At 33.5% G+C, this 22,807-nt stretch overlaps 2 protein-coding genes across 2 annotated transcripts in view; both read right to left on the bottom strand.

Moving 5' to 3' along the window:
• Window positions 1-4,324: 4,324 nt before the first annotated feature.
• Window positions 4,325-22,807, bottom strand: part of LOC307132139 (piwi-like protein 1) — a gene marked incomplete at its 3' end in the record, with an annotated part of 42,455 nt that continues 23,972 nt past the window's right edge. The window contains exon 5 of the mRNA XM_079826304.1: window positions 4,325-4,449. Coding sequence (XP_079682430.1) covers window positions 4,325-4,449 — 125 coding nt within the window. The remainder of the gene's footprint in view (window positions 4,450-22,807) is intronic.
• On the bottom strand, window positions 9,620-11,176 carry LOC307132815 (uncharacterized protein; the record flags this gene model as incomplete). The annotated part of the gene is made up of 4 exons (XM_079827394.1): window positions 10,285-11,176; window positions 9,933-10,158; window positions 9,748-9,834; window positions 9,620-9,648 (listed from the first exon to the last, which is right to left on the bottom strand). Exons 1-4 carry the CDS (start codon window positions 10,360-10,362, stop codon window positions 9,620-9,622), a joined length of 420 nt encoding a protein of 139 aa, XP_079683520.1. The 5' UTR covers window positions 10,363-11,176.

Genomic DNA, 22,807 nt, shown 5'->3' with positions numbered 1-22,807 from the left:
AATGTGAACGGATATTGGATATCTCAAACGGTGTTTCCATGGCGAGGGATTAAATAAGGACAAAAAAGGGGAACAGAAATTCTCTGTCTGCTGCTCTCCCCTCAATGAACACAAGATGGCAGCATTGTATTAGTTTTGAAGCAGGATAAAAAAAAAACTTGTTTCTCTCTCTCTCTCTCTCTCTCTCTCTCTCTCTCTTGTTTGTGATTTATGAGGACACAAATTTGTATAATGACATGGGTATTACACTGGTATTACAACGTGTATGTGTGTGTGTTTAAAAACATACTAAAACAATGTTTTATTAAAATGTAACCAAATAGCTTTAAAATAATCATACTATTTTTCAGATCAATATATTTATTTTATTTAATATATTTCTTCTGAATATTTATTCTCTGTCTGCCCTCCCCTCACTAAAGGGTGGCAGTGTTGTGTTATTTTTTAAACTCTCTTTCTGTGTGTGTGTGTGTGTGTGTGTGTGTGTGTGTGTGTGTGTGTGTGTGTGTGTGTGTGTGTGTGTGTGTGTGTGTGTGTGTGTGTGTGTGTGTGTGTGTGTGTGTGTGTGTGTGTGTGTGTGTGTGTGTGCAGGCCCGTCGCGACAAGGCAGGCAAACCAAGCAATTGCTTGGGGCCTCGAGCTGGCCTGGGGCCCCAAGACAGCGACAGGTTAAGAATAAAATGAAACGACAAACTGTGTGAGCGCCCCATTGATAGTCAATGCAGTAAAGTGCAATGACACTGTTATCGGGATCCCCCTTAAGGGGCCCCTCTCAGAAGTCGCTGACAGCAGCCAGCCAACCACGCGATCTCTGCTGCGGCAAAATACAAAATCTTCGGATTTTAAGCGGAATTTTATGCTTCAGGAAGCCAGAAAAGAAAATAGAGAAAGGAAGAGGAGGATAAGAAAAAACAAGATAGTGGTATGTGATAAATTACACTGGATAAAATAGCTCTACTTGTCTTGTACAAAAAAAGTGTAAGTTTGCAGCAGGTAGGCTAGCAAAAATATGTTTATGTTAGCTATCGTTACCTGCCTGATGGCAAATGCTGCTTGTAACGAACAGTTAGTGCAACTTTTTTTTCGAAAAGACGGAATGACATGAGATTGCTATAGCTTTGTAATAGGTTTTGATGAAAGTGGCATAGCATGCTCTACTAACTATTATTTATGCTATGCATAAATAACCTGGAATAGTTAATATAGCATGCTATATTAACAATTATTATAAACATTATTTAACCAGAAAGAGGCAGAGGAACATGATTTTTTCAACCCGATCTCACGGCAATTCGTACATATTTTACGAGGTGGCTAATTCGTACGAATTTGTACGACCTCACTCGTACGAATGTGTACGATTTTTGCTAATTCGTACATATTTGACGAGTTGACAAATTCGTATGAATTCTTACGAATGACCTACCTCAAACCCCGCCCCTAAACCTACCCGTCACTGGGGTTTAGACAAAACGTACAAATTCGTACGAGTGAGGTCGTACAAATTCGTACGAATTAGCCACCTCGTAAAATATGTACGAATTGGTCGTGAGATAGCGTTGGATTTTTTTCATAGCTTATCTTAATGTGCTAGTGTCGGGATATATACGGTAGTGACAGTTTGCAAATATGACATTATTTTTTATGAGTTACCAATAGATCTTGAACAATTACTTTATTCTGTGGCAATTTTTACACTGTTACATTTTGAAGTACAGTATCAGGACAACCCACATGTTTTACTGGTACTGCCCACGTTTTACTGGTACTCTTTTAACTATTTAACAAGGTATTATAGTCATCGGTTGCAACTTTATAATAACCATCCAGATAATGTTTATAGACAGTTTACAAAACAACTAGTAACCCTTAAGTATTCCCAAAGTGTTAGGAATATCTGGTCCGTCTATCTATGTAAAAGTAATGTTTATAGATGTTTAAAAAATGGTTACTTAAAGGTTTAAAAAAAAATTAATGATACAGTGGTGTTTTTTGCAAATGTTTTCAAATTTTATGCACAGTATATGCAACAACAGTATTTGCACTGTAAACCTTTTTATTAATATAAAGTGTAGGTGAACTTAAACTGTATGGCTATGCTGGTATGCTGTGTGTGTGTGTGTGTGCGTGTGTGTGTGTGTGTGTGTGTGTGTGTGTGTGTGTGTGTGTGTGTGTGTGTGTGTGTGTGTGTGTGTGTGTGTGTGTGTGTGTGTGTCAGTGTCCTATCTGTGTGGATGCGTCTCATGTCAGCTAATCAAGGGACACTGACACACACACACACACACACACACACACACACACACACACTCGACGCATAGATAGACTCGCGTCAGTTTCCTGCTCACATCGAGTTCTCTTTTGCTCTTGAACAAACAATAACACAGAGGATTGTGAGTATTCTCATATTCGAGTCTTAAATTAGTTAAATAACGTCTTAAATGAACTTAAAGAGTTGTGAGGAAATGAGATGCGCGGGACAGCGCATGAGATCCACGGCTGTTCTTAAAGTGACAGGAGCACTGATGATGCCTGTCATTAATGTTCATCAAAGAACAACAGGAACAGAGAAAATTGTAGCTTTAATGATGATTCATCTATATTTCATTTATTATTTATGCAGTTAAGGAAGGTTTGATAACTATTACATTTCTGTATAACAGGGAAGGCCATGGGTAAATATAACATTTATTATTTTGGTGATTTAGGTAAAATGGTTTAAAAAAAACACAGCAGAACCACAGCGCATCTGATATGACTGGCATAACGCTGGCGAAGTTAGGGACCGTCTGCAAAGTTACATACAACATTGAAACGTGTATAACGTTACCAAACTTCACTAGCATTTAAAGAGAATGACAGTCATAAAACTGACTGTAAAGTGTTCATCTAGGTGTCAGGTATGATGCACACATTTTGATATTTAATAAAATAAACTGTCAAATCATATGGAAATATGGATATGCATTATTTCACTTGGATACTGTTTGGGCTCTAACACAAAATATGCTTGATTTAAATGCATCGTAGCTGAACACTGTAGTATGTTTTTAAACACACACACATACACGTTGTAATACCAGTGTAATACCCATGTCATTATACAAATTTTTCACCCCATTTACTTCAAACTTCATCAGTATAATGTGAAAACATGACAGATAGAGACGTATGAAATGGATTCCTGAAATTTCAAATACTGTTGCCATGGCAACGTGTTAAAGTTTAATAATCTTTTGGCTGTTTTGAGGCTCTTAGCATGCTTGAAATTGCTTGAAACTGCTTGAAACTCAACACACACATCAGAGATGTCAGTCAGTACACATTGGCAAAGCATCAGAAATGGGCGGGGATGAGGGCCTCTCTAGCGCCACCTTTTGACAAAAGTGGGGGGGTTAGTTTTATCTTCAGTCACCAAACTCGGTACATATATTGTTCTCTTCGAGCCGGACAACTTTCTAATTTACAGTCATTAGCTCCGACCAACAGGAAGTCAGATATTTTGGTTTTAAGGTGAATTTTTGGTTAAATCGGGGTCTGAGTTTTTATGTTCTCCTTGTAGGCGATTTATTCAATCTCCACCAAACTCGGTCAACATGAAACAAAGATACGGAAGATGCTAAAATGTGAACGGATTTTGGATATCTCAAACGGTGTTGCCATGGCGAGGGATTAAATAAGGACAAAAAAGGGGAACAGAAATTGTCTCATATCTTGTAAAAGCATATTTTGATTTCAATTAAATTAAGATTGTATGTTTGGCAATTGAACTTAGATTAATTTTAAATGACTATACTATTTTTCAGATGAATATATATATATATTTTATAAATATTTATTTGCATAATGTATTGTGCCTGTGTGTGCCCTCCCCTCAATGAACACAAGATGGCAGCATTGTGTTAGTTTTGAAACAGGATAAAAAAAAACATTCCATCTCTTCAGAGATTTGTGTGTGTGTGTGTGTGTGTGTGTGTGTGTGTGTGTGTGTGTGTGTGTGTGTGTGTGTGTATCTGGTGGAGACTGGAGAGAGGCTGATGAAGGAAGGCTGTCAAAGGCTTTGAGTATACTGCAGAAATGAATAAAACATCTATTTAAATCTTAAATTGTATTTTATTTTAATTTCAAACAGAGTTATTTCAGCACTTTTCTGATTCTTGATGTCTGTGCGTTTGCTGCAGAGCTTATGTGGTTGAGCCTTGCTCAAGGACACACTGGTGATGACGGCTGAGGAGATCCAAGCAGACACACAGATGTTTGGAGCAGACATCAGCAGTCAGAGATTGTCCCGCACATGTTCTCCACTCTTGCTTCAGGGTTGTGGGGTTCAGGAGGGACATGAGGGACGGCTGGACAGGCGAAGGTGTTCACGGTGGTCAACTGCTTCATCAATATAAAGCCACAGAATTGGCACAGCTGTGTTGAGATGGGAGCAGATGTGGGCTTCACCGCCTGTAAATGTGTGATGGTTTGTTAGAACAATACGTTTGAATAAAGCTTTGTTTCATGGTGACTTATTCATTTGTGATGTTTACTTTTATTCATTCTTTTACTCATTAATTCATGTTTCCTATTGTTGTCAGTAAATAAAATATTTTATTAACTCATGCATTTATTCATTGCTTGACTGAAAATTGGTATTCACATCGGCTGCATTTGTCTAGTGTGTATTCATGCATCGCTATGTCATATGACAACAAGTAGGGGTAGTGTAGGGGGATAGAATATACCGTTTGTACAGTATAAAAACCATTAAGTCTATGCAATGTCCTCTGCCTTTCCTTCCCCTCCCCCCCTCACTCTCACTGTGTGTGTGTCACGGATTTTGGATATCTCAAACGGTGTTGCCATGCCAAGGGATTAAATAAGGACAAAAAAGGGGAACAGAAATTCTCTCATATCTTGTAAAATCATATTTTGATTTCAATTAAATTAAGATTGTATGTTTGGTAATTGAACTTAGGATACATTAAAGTGAATTTACTGCTTTTAAAATCAGTCATCATTTACTCACTCTCATGTCATTCCAAACCTGTATGACTTTCTCTTTTCCGTGAAACATAAAAGAAGATATTTTGAAGAATGTTGAAATATATCAGCGTAGCACTGTACTAACGTTACTTAAAGTTATTGACATTTTGATAAAAAAAAACATGCATTAATGAAGAATAAAGAGTAGGCTAACATTAAGAAACCTCTCTCTGACAGCATGCGATCCGGCAATCAATTATCCTTTTGGTAAAATGCACACAATTATCTCAATCCCTGTCACGTGATGTATTTATTCGCTTGATTTAAACAGTCAGTTATATTTGAAGTAACGTTAGAGTTAAACAGTTCAAGTTAACGTGGTGAATCCCGGATGCATGTCATTGTGCTTTCGTTCTTAAAGGTGCAGCAGCTTAATAAACTGTCGTCTCATAATTTAAATCAAACAACAAAAGACTAGAGAAGACCTTCTGCGTTTTTAAGAATCAAGTGATATTAATGCATAGAATATCATACAGTGAAGACTAAACAGTATTATTCTGTAGTATTTCTTAATAAAATATCTATAAAATAAAATACCTATATTGTGATATCATTATTGTGAAATAAAATTTGTCATGTATGTAGAATAATATGGTCATAATGCCCATCCCTATTGTCAGCTAGTTTTAAGATCAAGCTTGTCATAAAATGAGTAATCTGAGAACAGTCATGTACACTCGTTCTGCAGAGAGGACACAAAACCACCATCCTTGGACTCCGAAGAAATATAGGCAAACCAGGATTATGGATCTTAAACCATAAAATTAAATGGATTACATGGATTTTGAACCATAAAATTAAAGTAAAATATCTTAATTTAAACAAGGAAAATTTGTAAAAAAACAGTTTAACACTGTATAAAAATAAACGTTAAAAAAATGGTTAACGACTGGCAGCTACGGCTGCCAAACAAAAATTGTAAAATTAAAGTAAAATATCTTAATTTAAATAAGGGAAAAATCTGTAAAATAACAGTGTTTTCGACTAAAACTTTTAATGTAAATTTCTGTAAAATTATTGTTTTTGCACTTTTGAATTAAGATATTTTACTTTAATTTTATGTTTTTTGTTTGGCAGCCGTAGCTGCCAGTCATTTACCTTCTTTTGACGATTTTTTTTTTTTACAGTGTTGATCAATATATTGGTTTTCTTTAACAATATGTGGACATTAATTATTGACACTAAAAAATATTCTCAGAATTTTACATAATTTTTAACGTGTGTGAAAAAGAGGTGGATTGTGAAACAAACTCAAATTGAGCTAACACCACTGAAAAAAAAAACATTTCTCAGAAATGTTCCCTTTTTATGTAACATATGTAGGGCTCATGTAAGGTTTCCTATAATTTATTTCTATAATAATGTGTTAACATTGGATACGCTGAGGAGACAATGATTTCACACACATTTGGAAATTGCTCTTTATTTGAAAGAGTTGGGAGCTCTTAAAAGAGCTGTTATTTTTTGCCTTAAAAGGATTTCTGTTGACATCATCTGCTGATCTCCATCTGCAGAGCATCTCGGATGTTGCTAACTAACACCTGGTTTCCGTCAGCAGTGAGGTGGACACCGTCTGGGAGAAGGTGAGAGAGTCTAATGTTCAGGTGGCGAATGCAGCGTGTCTGTCTCTCTGCCAAGAAGAAAGAAATTGCGCCGTTGAGCCAGCGCCTGCTTCTTTCGATGCCGTAACCAGTCCTTCCAGTCTGACCTCTCCAGTTCAGACGTGGCAGAATGTTTGAAAACAGCACGCTGGTTCTGGGAAGCAGTCTGAAGATTTCAGCAAGATCCGACTTCATTTCCTGAAGGAAATCCTTGCGACTTGCCCGACACATACTGTTTCCACCGAGATGGATAATCAGCACATCAGGAGCTGGAGCTTTGGCCATAAGACAGCGCAGCGTTGGAAGCAGATGTTCCCATAGCCTGCCTCCTCTGCCGTCCCAGGTGATCTGGCACCTAAGACCGAGATTTCTGCCCAAGCGGTGCTCACATATATGAGTGTACAGCCTGCGGATGATGGAGCTCCCAATGATCCACACATGTGATGCCATCTTTAAGAAGAGTGACATGAGCTTGTGTTTGACCTCCTGTATTTATGCTGCCTTGTTTGTGAGGGTAGGATTATCACACCTAATTTGGGAGTCCACCAATCCTGTAGAAACTTTAGAAACACATTGTCTGAAGAGTTTCTCACCCTTACAACCATTAACATTCCAGGCACTCACTTTGGAGATGCTAATTTGAGCATAACAGTCTTCCAAAAAGTTGCAAATAGTGCTGTTGTCAAGTAAACCAAGTTGATGAAATAAGTGTATACATATGACTTTATATAGAGCTTGGTTATAAAATTATCCTGTGTCAGTCGTAATTTAAAGATTCCTACATTTTTGCTGTAAGAGTATTTCACAAAGTATTTTAGCACAAAAACTAGCTCCTAAATCTGTGAAATGTAAGAAGTAGTCAAGAAGACTCCTAAGTCAAAAACACCAAATCACAAACAATCCTAATGGCTGTTGCGGACCTTTCTCCCATTTTTCTGTTCTACTTCGCTTCCTGTATACGCTGTGCTATCATAATAAAAATGCAAAAATGCCAACAATAATAAAATATTATTTATTTAAATAAATTTTTTTTTTAAATGGCGAGTGAGAGAGAGAGAGGCTGATAATTAGCTGAACATATACTTGTTTGATTTGTGAAACGTAGCCTACTTTTTTCAATCTTTATTTTAATATGGCAACGTTTTAATTTTAAAAATATTATTCAAATATGGCAACATGATACAATATTTCTATCACTGACTGAGACTCCTCCCCCATCAGCCAATCAATGTGGGCATAGTTAGTAAGTGTGATGACATCATCCATAGCAACAAAGTCAACGCTGCACTTTCTCTTAGCTTAAGACTTTTTTCGGTTCCTGAGTAAAAGTTGCTCTCAGCACCTTTGTGAATAGGTTTTAAGAGAAAACTCTTAGCTAGGACCTTTTACTGCTATTTAAGAGAGCTCTTAGTGCTAAGATAAAATGTTTTGTGAATATGGCCCGAGAAATATTATTTCTTATTTCACTCTTTCTCTATCATATATGTCTATTTATTTATAGTTCTTTGTGTTCCTAAAATATAAATTCCCTTAACCCCATTGTTTAATTTAATTATTTTTTTTATTAGTATCAGTGGTTTCATTACTATTTTTTAAAAAGAAAGAAGAGTCTTATGCTGATCAAGCATGCAGACAATGTAAAATTATGTTATTCTATTTTAATATACTTTAAAGTATGAAATAGACTGATAATGTGAGGTTTAAATGTTCGTTCTGAATTAAAAGTGAAATGTTAATTTCCAGCAGATCGTTTTGACTTTTGAGCAGATCATAAGGTGGAACACTAAACAAATATGAAGACATTAATTGTTTGTATAGCATCATATCCCATATGCCATATCATATCATAAAACCCACACCAAAATCTTTACATCAGAAGTAAATGGATATGACAACATCCATAAATGGATATGACAACAAGCCTAGTTAAAAAACAATCTCTTAGATAGCCTACACTACTTTTACGGATTTGATTTTACATTAGCCACATTACCATTACATTTTTTAGTAGACTATTCTTCTCCAAGAAAACAATGATAACATTCTCTTTTTTTCCACAGACCTAAATGATGCCAGCACACAAACTCATCAACCATCAAGTAATAATGCAGACTTGCAAAGTACACCAAAATACTTTTGCAAAGATGGTAAAAACATTTTTTTTATCTGCTTCACATCAATTGTTGTTTATTTCACTATTCATGTCCTAGGAAACTATTATAATTTTCTCTTTTCTTTTACAGACCTACATGATGAGGATGCTTTACAACAGTTTGCCACTTTATTTTATTTTAATATACTTTATCATTTATTTCTGATCAGCCATAATTCCAGTCTCTCGTGGTCCTTCTGAAATCATTATAATCATTATATTAGAATAATTTCTGAAGGATTGTGTGACTGGAAGAACTGTATTTTCTATACTTTTGATCAAGTTTTTGACGTGTGTGAGTAGGGCTGGATTGTGAAACAAACTCAAATTGAGCTGATGCTACTGGCAAAAAGCATTTTATATACAAAAAAGGTAATTTTGGGCCAAATAACGCAAGCAGATAGTTTTAAAGTATTTTTAGATAGTCAGATATATTTTATTTGTGGATATATTGATATATTTTAACTGTTCCCCTTTCTTTATTTTTGGGATCCAGATCATTCAATAGTCAAACCTATGTGTTAAGAAAGTTTCATTAAAAATACGGCATATGTTTGGTCTAAATCATATAGGCAACACTTGTACAGAAGTTAGGGAGGCAGTGTAATGTAAATGTATATTTATTTGTAAAATACTGACAGAGTTAAAAGTAAAAGCAATACAACAAGGTAAGACAATATATTAAATAAATAAAAAAGCCAAAAAAAATATAAAGTGCACAAAAAGACCTTCAGGTCCAAAAAAAAACACACAAAACAAGTTAGCTACATATATACATATTTATAAAAATAAAAAAAATAAAAAAGTGCACATTCGAAAGTGAAGTGGCAAACTGTTGTCAAGCATCCTCATCCTCATCATGTAGGTCTGTAAAAGAAAAGAGAAAATTATAATAGTTTCCTAGGATATGAATAGTGAAATAAACAACAATTGTATTGATGTGAAGCACAGAAAAAAATGTTTTACCATCTTTGCAAAAGTCTTTTTCTGCACTTTGCAAGTCTGCATTTTCACTTGATGGTTCATGAGTTTGAGTGCTAGAATCATTTAGGTCTGTGGAAAAAAGAGGGAATGTTATCATTGTTTTCTTGGAGAAGAATAGTCTACTAAAAAATTGAATGCTTTGAAGCACAGAAGCCAAAATGCCTTACCATCTTTGCACAAGACTGTAGTTGCAGCTAGTAGCTCAGCTGTTACTGTAGCTTCTGCGAGCTGTGTTTTTGTTCTTTCAAGTTCTTCCCTCAAAGTTGTTATGGTGCTCTGAAGTGCAATTCTTTGTTTGTGCCCCCTTGACATGATTGTCATCAGCTCCGTAGCCAGGGTACAGAGTTGTTGTGCCGTGTCTCTTGGGTTCATGGTGGGGTCATAGCACTTGTACTATTGAAAGGGCAAAGAAATAGTCTTAAAAATCCGTAGGAAAGGCTTGTGTAATTTTAAATATGTACATGTAAATATTATATAGAAATCAAAGCAAAATTATAAAAGCAAAAAAATATATCTTACAGCAAGCAGTTGGAGGCGGTCATGCATTGTGTCAGCCTCAGGGTGGTTGATTTTGGAGATTTTAGAGGGTGATGCCATTATCTGTAATGGTTATTATATAGGCCCTATGTATTTACAAATAGACACAAGAAATAAGCAAGCAAGCATGTAATAGTGTACTACATATGTGTAGCGGTATAATACGCAAAAGAAGATATTTTGAGAGATGTTTTTGAGTCAATTTTAACATTATGTATTATAGGCCTATAAGAATTAAGACAGCGCGTTTTGTGTAGCGTGAGTTTAAAAAAAAGGAAAACGGAGACCAAAAATAAAAAACATAACACAAACTTGTAAACGCGCATAGAATAAAAAGATAAAGATTAAGCGAAAGATAAAATATAAAGCGGCGTTTCATGTGTCACAGAAATTTGAACACTTTAAGTAACGCAGAGACAAAAAAGGCATCAAAGCCAGTCTATCGCCTAAATAAGACTTTATGAAAACCTTTTAAATGCACGTAGAAGAAAAATACGCATTTAACTATTTGTAGGCTATAAAACGACCATTGTGTCTAAATAAGAAAAAGCGCTTATCTACCCAACACAAAAAGCCATCATTAAGTTTATGCAAAACGGGTGAACATACGACACTACGGGTGAACAGATAAAATAATGAATACAGCTAGATCTTTAAGACCATTGGTTTTATTGCTATAGCGTTGCAGCGGACAGCAGTAAAATGTGAAATGTTGCAGCATTAACCTGTTTAGCCTATAATATAATAATGGGGAAAAAGGAGGAAAAATGTAAATCTCGATAATTCTAATTTTAGCAGTATACTAGGGCCAGCGATAAACAAAACTATAGAGGAAAACTATAAAAAGTTGGTAGCCTAATTGAAGAAATGAATCATATAGCCTATGTAGATGAGAAAGGAAAAGCTTACCTTGTTCAGTAGACTGTATGAGACAAAAAAAAGTATGTTGCTTCTTGAATTCCTTGTGTCGAGAACAGTAAGATGGAACGTTTTTAGGCTTTAAATTCGAGTAATATGCAAATTGGAATAAAGTGCCTTTCAATAACACAGCCAATGGTCAAAAGGGAACCGCATTACGTCACAGAGTTGGCCGGTACAGGTTGAAATCAATGTATTCAAATGTTATGCCAAGTCGAGTCAATGTAACGCAAATCAAGGTTCATCTGGTAAACTGCATTTTAAAAACTGGGTTATGTAAATTGTGTAAATACATTTGTTGTGAATAAAATTACCCCTTTTGCTTAGATGTATAGGCTAATCACCAACAAGCTTTTAAAAAACACACAAAATCAAATCGATTTCAAAGTTAATGAGCATGCATGAAAATAACTTTATATTAACAAAGCTGTCAAACGATAAATTAAACATTAAAAGTTAGTTTTGGTTTAATGCACCTGTCTTTAACTATAGCCATTAATGGACAAATTTGACCTACTATTATCACAAAAAAAAAATTGGTAGGCTATGAAATTATAGGTCAGTATTTCTGACAACTAACAAATTAAACCTGGTCAAATAGACTGATATTGTGAGGTTTAAATGTTCGTTCTGCCGAAGAATTAAAAGTGAAATTTGAATTTCCAGCGTTTTGACTTTTGAGCAGATCGTAAGGAGGAACACTAAACAAATATGAAGACATTAATCGTTTGTAGCCTATAGCTTCATATCCCCAGTGGTGTAAAGTAACTAATTACAAATCTCCTTACTGTAATTGAGTAGTTTTTCTCAGGAATTGTACTTTATTAAGTAGTTTAAAAACAGTGTACTTTTACTTTTACTTGAGTAGCCTACATTTTAAGTGCTGAATCGGTACTTTTACTGCGCTATTTTCCCTAAACCTGCAGTCGCTACATTAAGTTTATTTTTGTCCTGTCAATGTGATTGGCCAAAGCAAATAAGTCCTGTCTCCATGCGTCACGCGCCCTTTATGAAAAGTGAGCCAAAATACATCCTCATCTCAGCATAGTTTATCAACTGAGCGAGAACGTGTCCAAAGTTAAATATTTCTTAAAGGGGCGGTACACTTCATTACAAATCATATATAAAACTCCAAAAATATACATACCAGCATACTTACATCAAAAGACAATCCAATGAAAATCAAAAAATATATATTCAAAATAAGAGAATCAGAGTTTTTAATAATAAAGAAAATATTTTTAGTGAAAATTACAATGTTGATTTTACACTCATTACAAGTGCATATTTTAATAATGTGTTCTCATGGCGATTTAAAATTGTAGTCCATGTATAAAGCAAATAACTTTCATAAAACATCAGATTTATATTTAAATCAGGTTTATGTTTTTAATTACAAGCAAAAAAAATCAGTGGTGAAAACTGTGAGTTACTTGATTCTGATTTCTGAAGTGTATTCTTTTAACAGAGCAAACATACATTGAAATTAAAGCAGTACAATGAATGCGTCTTGAAAATAAATAACTGCTTTTTTAACATAAAATTGTTAATGTACAACGCTTTGCAACCTTTTTTAATTAACCGCAAGAAAAACTCTACAGTTGTCATAAATATTACCAGATTATTGGTTGCTTTTTCTAATAGTACATGGCTGTATTTAGCAGTCAAAAATAAAACTTGGAGAAATATTGAAATACTGTTGATCTCATGTTTTTTTGTTCTTACTGAGAATCATCCATAAAAGAGTAAGCTACATTTTTAATTGGCAGGGTATAAGGTGGAATAACATTCATAGCAGAATACTCACTACTCACTACTCTTGAGTACTTTTAAAAGGGCTACTTTTTACTCCTACTTTGAGTAGTATTAAGTTCGGTACTTTTACTCTACTTGCACTAAATTTTTTGACAAGTAACAGAACTTTTACCTGAGTATGCTTTTTCAGTACTCTTTCCACCTCTGCATATCCCATATGCCATATCATATCATAAAACCCACACCAACAACCCACCACATTTGTATTAAAGCTTGAGCTAATTACTTTTCATTAAAAAATATTTATTTTGCTATTGTTGGTCCATAAGTTACTAATTTAGACAAGAACAAATGCATGTTTTAATTTAAAATATTTGTTTGTATAAAAGTAGGGTGAATTAAGGGCAATTGGCACTTTTTGTCATTGAGTTGACTTGGAAAAATTGTCACAATCACCCTGAAATCACCCTATTGATAAAATACAATGCTGGTGCCACGTATGCAAACATGTCTCTATAGAGACAAAAGAAAGACCATTTAGACTGTCTCACACCGGCAGTAGCTTTTAGGAGCTGTGAATCTGTGGACACTTAGCCTACACTGTAAACAAAATCTGGTCTCCAATTGAAAATGTTCTAGTGACCATATCTACATTTTTCAGTTGGCCAAATTGAATTTCTGTGAATTTATGCAATTTTATTCACAGAAATTCAATTTGGCCAACTAAAAATGTTGATGTGATCGTCACTAGAATAGTTCTTTAGTTGAAGACCTGATTTTTTTACAGTGTAACAACCTCTGAAAAACTGCATTTATTCTCCAACATTAAACCGTGTAAGCAATTCGTTTTAAATAGTATGTAAACCATTTTTAAATACACTTTACAGGCAATAAAATACAAAGAACAACAATTATTGAAATCTTACCCATAAAAAGCATCTCCAAACACCCCCACTAACTGTCTTCCTTGTTCACTTGTTCCAGCTAATACAAATCAAGTAATGTAATAAAAATCAAGTAATGACTATATAGATATATAGATTAATTCATTATTTGCATTTCACATATTTACACAACAGTAAACATTTAGCAGCAGGGCGCTATATATTAGTTGCAAACCAGTTTAATAATCGCATTTGTTTCCTGGTGCTTTTCAAAACAGCACATTCAAATTAGAGTAAAGTTTGTTAAGTTTAGGCCCATTAAATAGGCGTATTTGCTTTGACAAAGTTGTCGATCAGATTTTCCCAAACCTTTGCAATATATAACTTTATCTTTATCTTCAAGGAATTGTGCACCAATCTGAAACCATAGGCCTACATTGAATCATATTAATTCATATTCCAACAATAGACAAGAATGGTAAAAATAAGAGGAAATAAATAATAGTGATAAACAAGTGAAGAAAAAACACATTAAGGTTCATTGTGAGTTTATGTAGGCCTATTCCACGATGTGACTGTCGCGGAGCCTTGGAGGGCAAAACCGCCATTGAACTCCATAGAACGGCAGCACAAGCCTGTCAAATTTCCATCTTAAAACAAAAATATGTGAACAAGATGCACGTTTTGGGCACTTATGATCCATATACAGCACCTGCTGCAGTATTTCAATCACTGAAAACAGCGGCACGTTTTTAAAACGCTTAATGTGAAAAACACTATGAGCTGCACCAATAAGGATTAAATTAAGCAAAGTTTAAAGGATTTGTTGGTATGTGTTTTATTTGAAATCGAGTCGTTGCACCATTTCATTTTAAACAGATTAATTAAGAAGTACATCCATTATCAAGCAGCACACGGAGGTGAAGACAGGCTAAAGAATCCTTAGTGCAACCCACCCTTAAAGTGCCGTAATGTAGCCTACTTAAACAGTGATATTAAAAGATCAAATTCAGTTTACACCTTTTTGATTATGCTTACTATATACAGGCCAGTATATGAGAAAAGAATATGAACGCAACGGGTTTAGATGGGGAAAACACCTAACTAGAAACCTCGTGTTGCACTGATGTTCTATGTTCGTCTGCTTCCCTGTACAAAGTAGGCCTATGCAACATCGTTAAGGTGTATATTGAATTTGGTATTTTAATATAACTGTCTTTCCGCATTAATACTAACTACAATCCTGGTGAAAAAGACTAGTAGCCTTGTTTGCCCTCCAGGTGGGCGTTCCTGTAAGCGCGTGACGACACGTGAAAACTCTATTGCACGCCCCACCCACGCCCTCGGTTAGGCTCTGACCAGCGGTTAAGCATTTAAGCTGCATTACTGTCACATAGCACGAACTTGATAGGAACCGAATTCTTCTTTCTGCTACTAAATCTGTTCATCGGAGACATCTCTGCCAAATCTACGATTACAAAGACTTTTGAGCAAGACAACTTTCAGCAAGGTATGTGCCATAGTGTTTTTCTCAATCAACATAATTTTAAAGACAACTTTAGCTTTTGTCTATAAATCATATGTTTCCCCTTTTAACAGCGGGAAAAAAAGTTAAATAGGCCTACAATTAATGAACACAATAAAAAAAAACATTCAAAACGGTAAATGGTTTATATTTATTTTGCATTCTCAAAATAACAACGAAACATTGCGTTACATAAAGACAACAAACACCATGCCGCTTTCTGATGTCTAATTTCCATTCTGTTAATCAGGTTCTGTTCAACAAAAATGAACAGAACCTCAGCATATATATAATAGCCATTTACAGTTATTTTCTGTTTAATTTTGTTGATCTAATAATTAATATATTTTATTCTATTATGCTCCATTCACACTGCTGCAGATCGTGGTTGTTGCATGACTACACACATTCTATTGTTTGTCTTGCGATTTGCACATAAAGAATTAAATGCTTGGAAAACAAATTTTGCTAGATATATTTTTAATGGGTCAAAAAGTGTAATCCATAAAACCCGACATGAATAACATACAGTGGTATTTGTTTTATTCCAAATGCTTTATTCACTTCTTAGTAAATCGTTTATTTTTATATTTTACAAAATATTTCTCCGGTTTTGGTTTTAAGAATTTATAGGCTATTTATAGCCTTTTTCCATTCATTATAGCCTTTTTTCATTCATCACATACATTTCCAGTTTTTTCCAGTCATTTATTATTATTTGTTCATCATGTAGGCCTATATAACATTATACTTAAAAGTTACTAACGTTTATTAGCATGTTCTGCCAATATTCTTACTGTTGTTCAGCCATTCCTATTTTTTTGGGATCCCATATTGCTCGCTTTATGCCCACTGCTGAGCACATACATTATATTATAGATTATTAAGTTTTAGACTATTATTATGGTTAAGTATTGTCGAACTTTGAAATGTACAACAATGATAGTAATCTTACTTATGACATTATTTCTGAACATTGAAACTGAAACCGTTTTCTGACATCCCTGTTTTCCAGTGGCATTTCTCTTTCAAATGTTTTTTTTTAATTAATTTGTTTAGCTATAATTTCTAACTGTTTCTTACAGCCGTTTTCTTTTATTTTAAATTGTACTCAAAACTTTAACATTACAAACAATAATTTAAATAATAACTCTCACCAAGCTATTTATTTTACAAAAAATAAAGACAGTCAACAAATAATATTATTAGACTTAATTTTGTATATATTCTACATTTCTATACTTCAAAATGTATTTCTGTAAAACCAAACCTGAATTTTCAGCATTCTTACACAGCCTTCACTGTCACACTATCTTTCAGAAATCTTTTTAAAATGCTAATTTGCTGATCTTTCCATGTTGAAAAAGGTTGTCCTACTTCATATTTTGGTGTAAAGTGAGATTTTTCAGGATGTTTGGTAAACAGAATATTCAATTGAACTGCATGTATTTGAAACAAAAACAAAAAAACTTTTCTACTAATATGGTCTTAATAAGTAATTTTAAGCAATTTAAAGTTTTCTTGTCATTTCTTTAAAAAAGTTATTTCTGTTTACTTAAAACTATAAACATGTCTATCATGGAATCAAAGAATATAACTGCTTTGAATTAATTAAAAACATTGACTAAGTTCAAGAAAAAATATATGTTTACAATTAAGATCATATAATACAGTGTAACCACTTACAATGTAAAAAATGACTACAATTAAAAAGCCATTTTCTCAATAATTTTCAACAGTTTGAAGATAAAGTTAGTTCTGGGAAGGGCTGCACAATTTGAGGAGAATATCTATTGTAATTACTGGTTAAAATTGCAATTACAATTTAAAATGCAATTATTATTATTTTTATTTTTACAAATGAAAAGTGTCTATATAACATTTTGTGTTTATATATTAATATGACTAATAATAATTATTATGATTATTATTATTGCTAAATAAAAATAAGAAATATTACTATTACAATAACATTAATTATTAAAAAAAGAAATAGAGCATTAAAGAATATATATCACAGTATAATAATATTTATATTTACAGAAAACTAAAAAATATTATGGGTTACCTCTTACATCCCTGTTTTCCAGTGGCATTTCTCTTTCAAATGTTTTTTTATATATATTAATTTGTTTAGCTATAATTTCTAACTGTTTCTTACAGCCGTTTTCTTTTACTTTAAATTGTACTCAAAACATTAACATTATAAACAATAATTTAACTTAATAACTCTCACCAAGCTATTTATTTAAAAAAATAAAGACAGTTGACAAATAATATTATTAGACTTAAATTTTTATATTTTCTAAATTTCTATGCTTTAAAATGTATTTCTGTAAAACCAAATCTGAATTTTCAGCATTCTTAATTTCTTACACAGCCTTCACTGTCACACTATCTTTCAGAAATCTTTTTAAAATGCTAATTTGCTGATCTTTCCATGTTGAAAAAGGTTGTGTTGCTTCATATTTTTGTGTAAAGTGACATTTTTCAGGATGTTTGGTAAACAGAATATTCAATTGAACCGCATGTATTTGAAAAACAAAAAACAAAAAACTTTTGTACTAATATAGTCTTAATGGGTAATTTTAAGCAATTTAAAGTTTCCTTGTCAATTCTTTAAAAAAGTTATTTCTGTTTACTTCAAATTCTAAACACGTCTATCATGGAATCAAAGAATATAACTGCTTTGTGGTAATTAAAAACATTGACTAAGTTCAAGAAAAAAATATGTTTACAATTAAGATCATATAATACAGTGTAACCACTTACAATGTAAAAATGACTACAATCAAAAATCCATTTTCTCAGTCCTTTTCAACAGTTTGAAGATAAAGTTAGTTCTGGGAAGGGCTGCACAATTTGGGGAAAATATCTAATTGTGATTACTCAGGTTAAAATTCAGAAATCTTTTTAAAATGCTAATTTGCTGATCTTTCCATGTTGAAAAAGGTTGTGTTGCTTCATATTTTTGTGTAAAGTGACATTTTTCAGGATGTTTGGTAAACAGAATATTCAATTGAACCGCATGTATTTGAAAAACAAAAAACACAAAACTTTTGTACTAATATAGGTATATATATACCCATCTTAATGGGTAATTTTAAGCAATTTAAAGTTTCCTTGTCATTTCTTTAAAAAAGTTATTTCTGTTTACTTCAAATTATAAACACGTCTATCGTGGAATCAAAGAATATAACTGCTTTGTGGTAATTAAAAACATTGACTAAGTTCAAGAAAAAAATATGTTTACAATTAAGATCATATAATACAGTCTAACCACTTACAATGTACATTTAGTTATTTAGCAGACGCTTTTATCCAAAGTCATGTAAAAATGACTACAATCAAAAATCCATTTTCTCAGTCCTTTTCAACTGTTTGAAGATAAAGTTAGTTCTGGGTACAGCTGCACAATTTGGGGAAAATATCTAATTGTGATTACTCTGGTTAAAATTACGATTACAATTCAAAATGTAATTATTTTTTATTTTTATTTTTACAAATGAAAAGTGTCTATATAACATTTTTTGTTTATATATTAATATGGCTAATAATTATTATTATGATTATTATTATTGCTAAATACAAATAGAAATATTACTATTACAATAACATTAATTATTTAAAAAATTAAATAGAGCATTTAAGAATACATATAACAGTTTAATAATATTTATATTTTACAGAAAACAAAAACATTATGGGTTACCTGTTAATATGCAGACAGCCTATGACTAAAAATCATTAGAAAGGTCTAAGGATTTATTGGTAAAACCATATCTGTGCTTTTTATCTGTGATAACAATACCTTCAAGTCTATGTCTTTAATATAAAAAATGAGCCTCTTATGCATCCACTGTGGGGATTAACACTCCTGTAGACATACATTTTTCAAACACACGTTATAAACGACTCAAACTCGCAGTCTTTCAGCCTTTCATCAATTTTCATGCAAATACATTTTTTTTATAATTGACATTTATAAAAATTGTACATGTATTATGTATAATTACAATGTGAATGTATATGTAACAGTACATATTATTATAAATTCTATAATTTGTATATGACATTATGTTTTTCCTTAGATGCCTAAGCTGAAGAGACTTCGAATGCGGCGCAAGCCATTGATCAACAAAAGTAAGACTGATGCCTCTGATTCCCCTGTTTGCGTGTGCCCAGATGTGTCTGGCATTGTAGCAGGCAATGTGGTTAGATTGCAGTCTGCAGAGGTGAATGAGGAGCTTGTAGGTGTAGCCTGCAGTGTAGTTTCAATAGTCAAACATAAAATACATAATGTGTGTACCTGGCAGAAATCAGATCTTCAGGACATTCATAGCGAGGGAAGTATATTGGTTAAGGACATGAAAGCTAAAGGCAATGGAAACTGTCAGTTTCCTCATAGGTTTGGTGGACAATATAGTGTTTTCAATAAAACATGCAAAGTAACAGTAGGACAAGCATTACGTGGAACAAAGAATGAGTTGTATGAAAAGTTACAGGAGATGCTGTTCAGTCATGAATATTGTTTGATGAACATAAATGGAGACATATGCAGTATTATCAGACACAACGATTTCTATGTCGTTATAGACTGTAATGTTCGTAACGCATGTGGTTTGGGATCAGACATTGGTACATCAGTTGTTATTTTTAACACTAACTGGCAAGACCTGGTTTGGCACATTGATAATTTAATGACAAGCCTGAGTGCAGATAACTTTAGTATCTGTGGTATTAATGTAGACAGCATCTCATCAGATGTGCCATCCTTGAGAAATACTGATATTCCTGGAGAAATTAGTATGTGTACAATCAAAGAGACTGAACAAAGTTTACCGTCTACATCGAATGAAAGAGAGGGTGTTTGTAGCATTCGTGGATCATTTCATCAGGGTGATAGCAAGTTCCAGTGGCCAGGAAAACAGTGTGTTGCGATCAGTTTGGCTACAGTGGCAATGCACAGTGTACGTAGTGTGTTCTCATGGGAAACAAAAGATTTAGATAATGTTGTAACTGTTGGTGACAGCTTATATTGTAGTTTGCGTCAAAGTGGTTCAATCAGTGATCCAACGAAGGAAAAATTGCTATGCATTCCAGATCTTCCTCAGCAGTACACTTTTAATTCAAATGCATTTAAATTTGAATATGGGGACTTTCTTTCTGGATTTGTAGATGTGGTTGATGGAGAATTTATCATGTCTGGTGCATGTGTGAGATTGCTTGATGGTTTGCAATCAATGTTTGAAAAATATGACACATGCTTTTTAACCTTAAGTGGTAGTACCTGTGCTATTATTAAGCAAAATGGGCAGTTTGCTATAGTTGATTCTCATGCCCGTAGTAGCACTGGTATGGCAGATGCTGATGGGTTTAGTGTGGTTGTATATTACAATTCACTGAACTGTGTTTTGAGGCACATTCAAAATTTGGCTGCATGTGTTGGCGGTAATCTCAGGGTTTTTGAAATAAGTGGTGTTTGTGTACATCAAGTTACATGCAATAAAGCAGCTGTCACTGAGTTAGGAAAACCAGACTGTGTTGGAAAGAAAAGGACATTTCAGTGTTCAAATCTGAGTTTGGAAGAAAAGAAAGAATGTGTTGTTGTGAAGAAACAGAAAAGGCATTTCAAGGAAAAAACTAAGACAAATGAAACAATTTCAAAAAGTGATGTTAATTCAGATGTTGTTTGTTTGGGAAATGGAACTAATAGAATGTTTGATTTCAGTCCGCTGTGTCATGAGGTTAAGCAAAAATTAAGTGATAAACTTCACGTAGAGCTCCATGGTGAAAAAGTACTTTTACCAACAGACATCGGACCAATGGGCTGTCCTTGTAAAACAATTAGTATTGTAGGTGATGGGAACTGTTTCTTCAGGTCAGTGGCACAAGCAATGTGTGGGACACAAAAAGCTCACAGAGCAGTTAGACTTGCCATTGTAAAACACATGGAATTGCATAGTGTGGAATACAGCAAGCTCTTAAGATGTCAGTATAAAGATATGGAAGATTATTTGTCAAGTTCAAAAATGAAGTTTGTAGGATCATGGGCCACAGAAGTGGAAATTCAATCGACAGCAAATTATTTAGGAGTTGATATTTATACATATCATAATGAGAAATGGTTAAAGTACAGTTGTATGCATAGAAGGATGTGTAATCAAGGAATATATTTAAAACACTGTAATGAAAATCACTATGAAGTTGTAATTTGCGTGAGACAACCTGATAGCCAGATATGTTATAAGTTGTGTCAAATTGAAAACCATGATGGAAAAATGCGCACAAGACAAAGTGTAAAGCCACAGAATGTTACTGTTTATGTTAAACATGAGGAGCCAGTTTCTGTTGATCGAGATACAAATAATGCTATATCTGTTAATAGGAGGAGATATGTGAAAAAGTATTATTCATTAAAAAGAGTTAAAAGTAAAATTAATGTACGAATGCACTCACATAAAGACCATATCAAACAACGTATTTTGGAGTTGTATCATAGCAATGCTGCGTTTCAGCAACATGTGAAAACTGCCAATAGGACAAGATATTATAAAAATGTTTTATACAATGAGTCATTAAAACAAGCAAGTAAAATGAAATATTCTAAAAACAAGCAACATAAGTATAAAGTCAATGAGTACAACAGGGTGAAATACCGTGACAATCAGCAATACAAGTGTAAAGTCAATGAGTACAACAGGATGAAATACAATGATGATGAACAATACAAGTGTAAAGTCAATGAGTACAACAGAATGAAATACCGTGACAATCAGCAATACAAGTGTAAAGTCAATGAGTACAACAGGGTGAAATACCGGGACAATGAGCAATACAAGTGTAAAGTCAATGAGTACAACAGGGTGAAATACCGGGACAATGAGCAATACAAGTGTAAAGTCAATGAGTACAACAGGGTGAAATACCGGGACAATGAGCAATACAAGTGTAAAGTCAATGAGTACAACAGGGTGAAATACCGGGACAATGAGCAATACAAGTGTAAAGTCAATGAGTACAACAGGGTGAAATACCGGGACAATGAGCAATACAAGTGTAAAATCAAAGAGTACAACAGGGTAAAATACCAAGACAATGAGCAATACAAGAGTAAAATAAAGAAGTACAGCAAGGTGAAATACCATAATAATGAAAATCATAGAAATTCAGTAAAGAAAAACAGTAAGTTAAAGTACCACAACAATGCATTGCATAAAGAAAATGTAAAAAGAATTAACAAGGTGAGGAGAGATCAGTTAAAACAAAATCAGCAGCATTCTGATTTTGTCAGAAAACAGTTTGAAGATAAAGTTAGTTCTGGCTTAGAGTTTGTTTGTTGTGTTTGCCATAGATTGTTGTTTAAACAGCAGGTATTATGTTGTAGAAAGGAATATTACAATAACAATTCTGCAATGTCGTC

Source organism: Gobio gobio (genome assembly GCF_949357685.1).
Source record: "Gobio gobio genome assembly, chromosome: 10".
In the NCBI taxonomy this organism is placed as follows: Eukaryota; Metazoa; Chordata; class Actinopteri; order Cypriniformes; family Gobionidae; genus Gobio; species Gobio gobio.
This window is presented reverse-complemented; position numbering and strand designations above follow the sequence as displayed.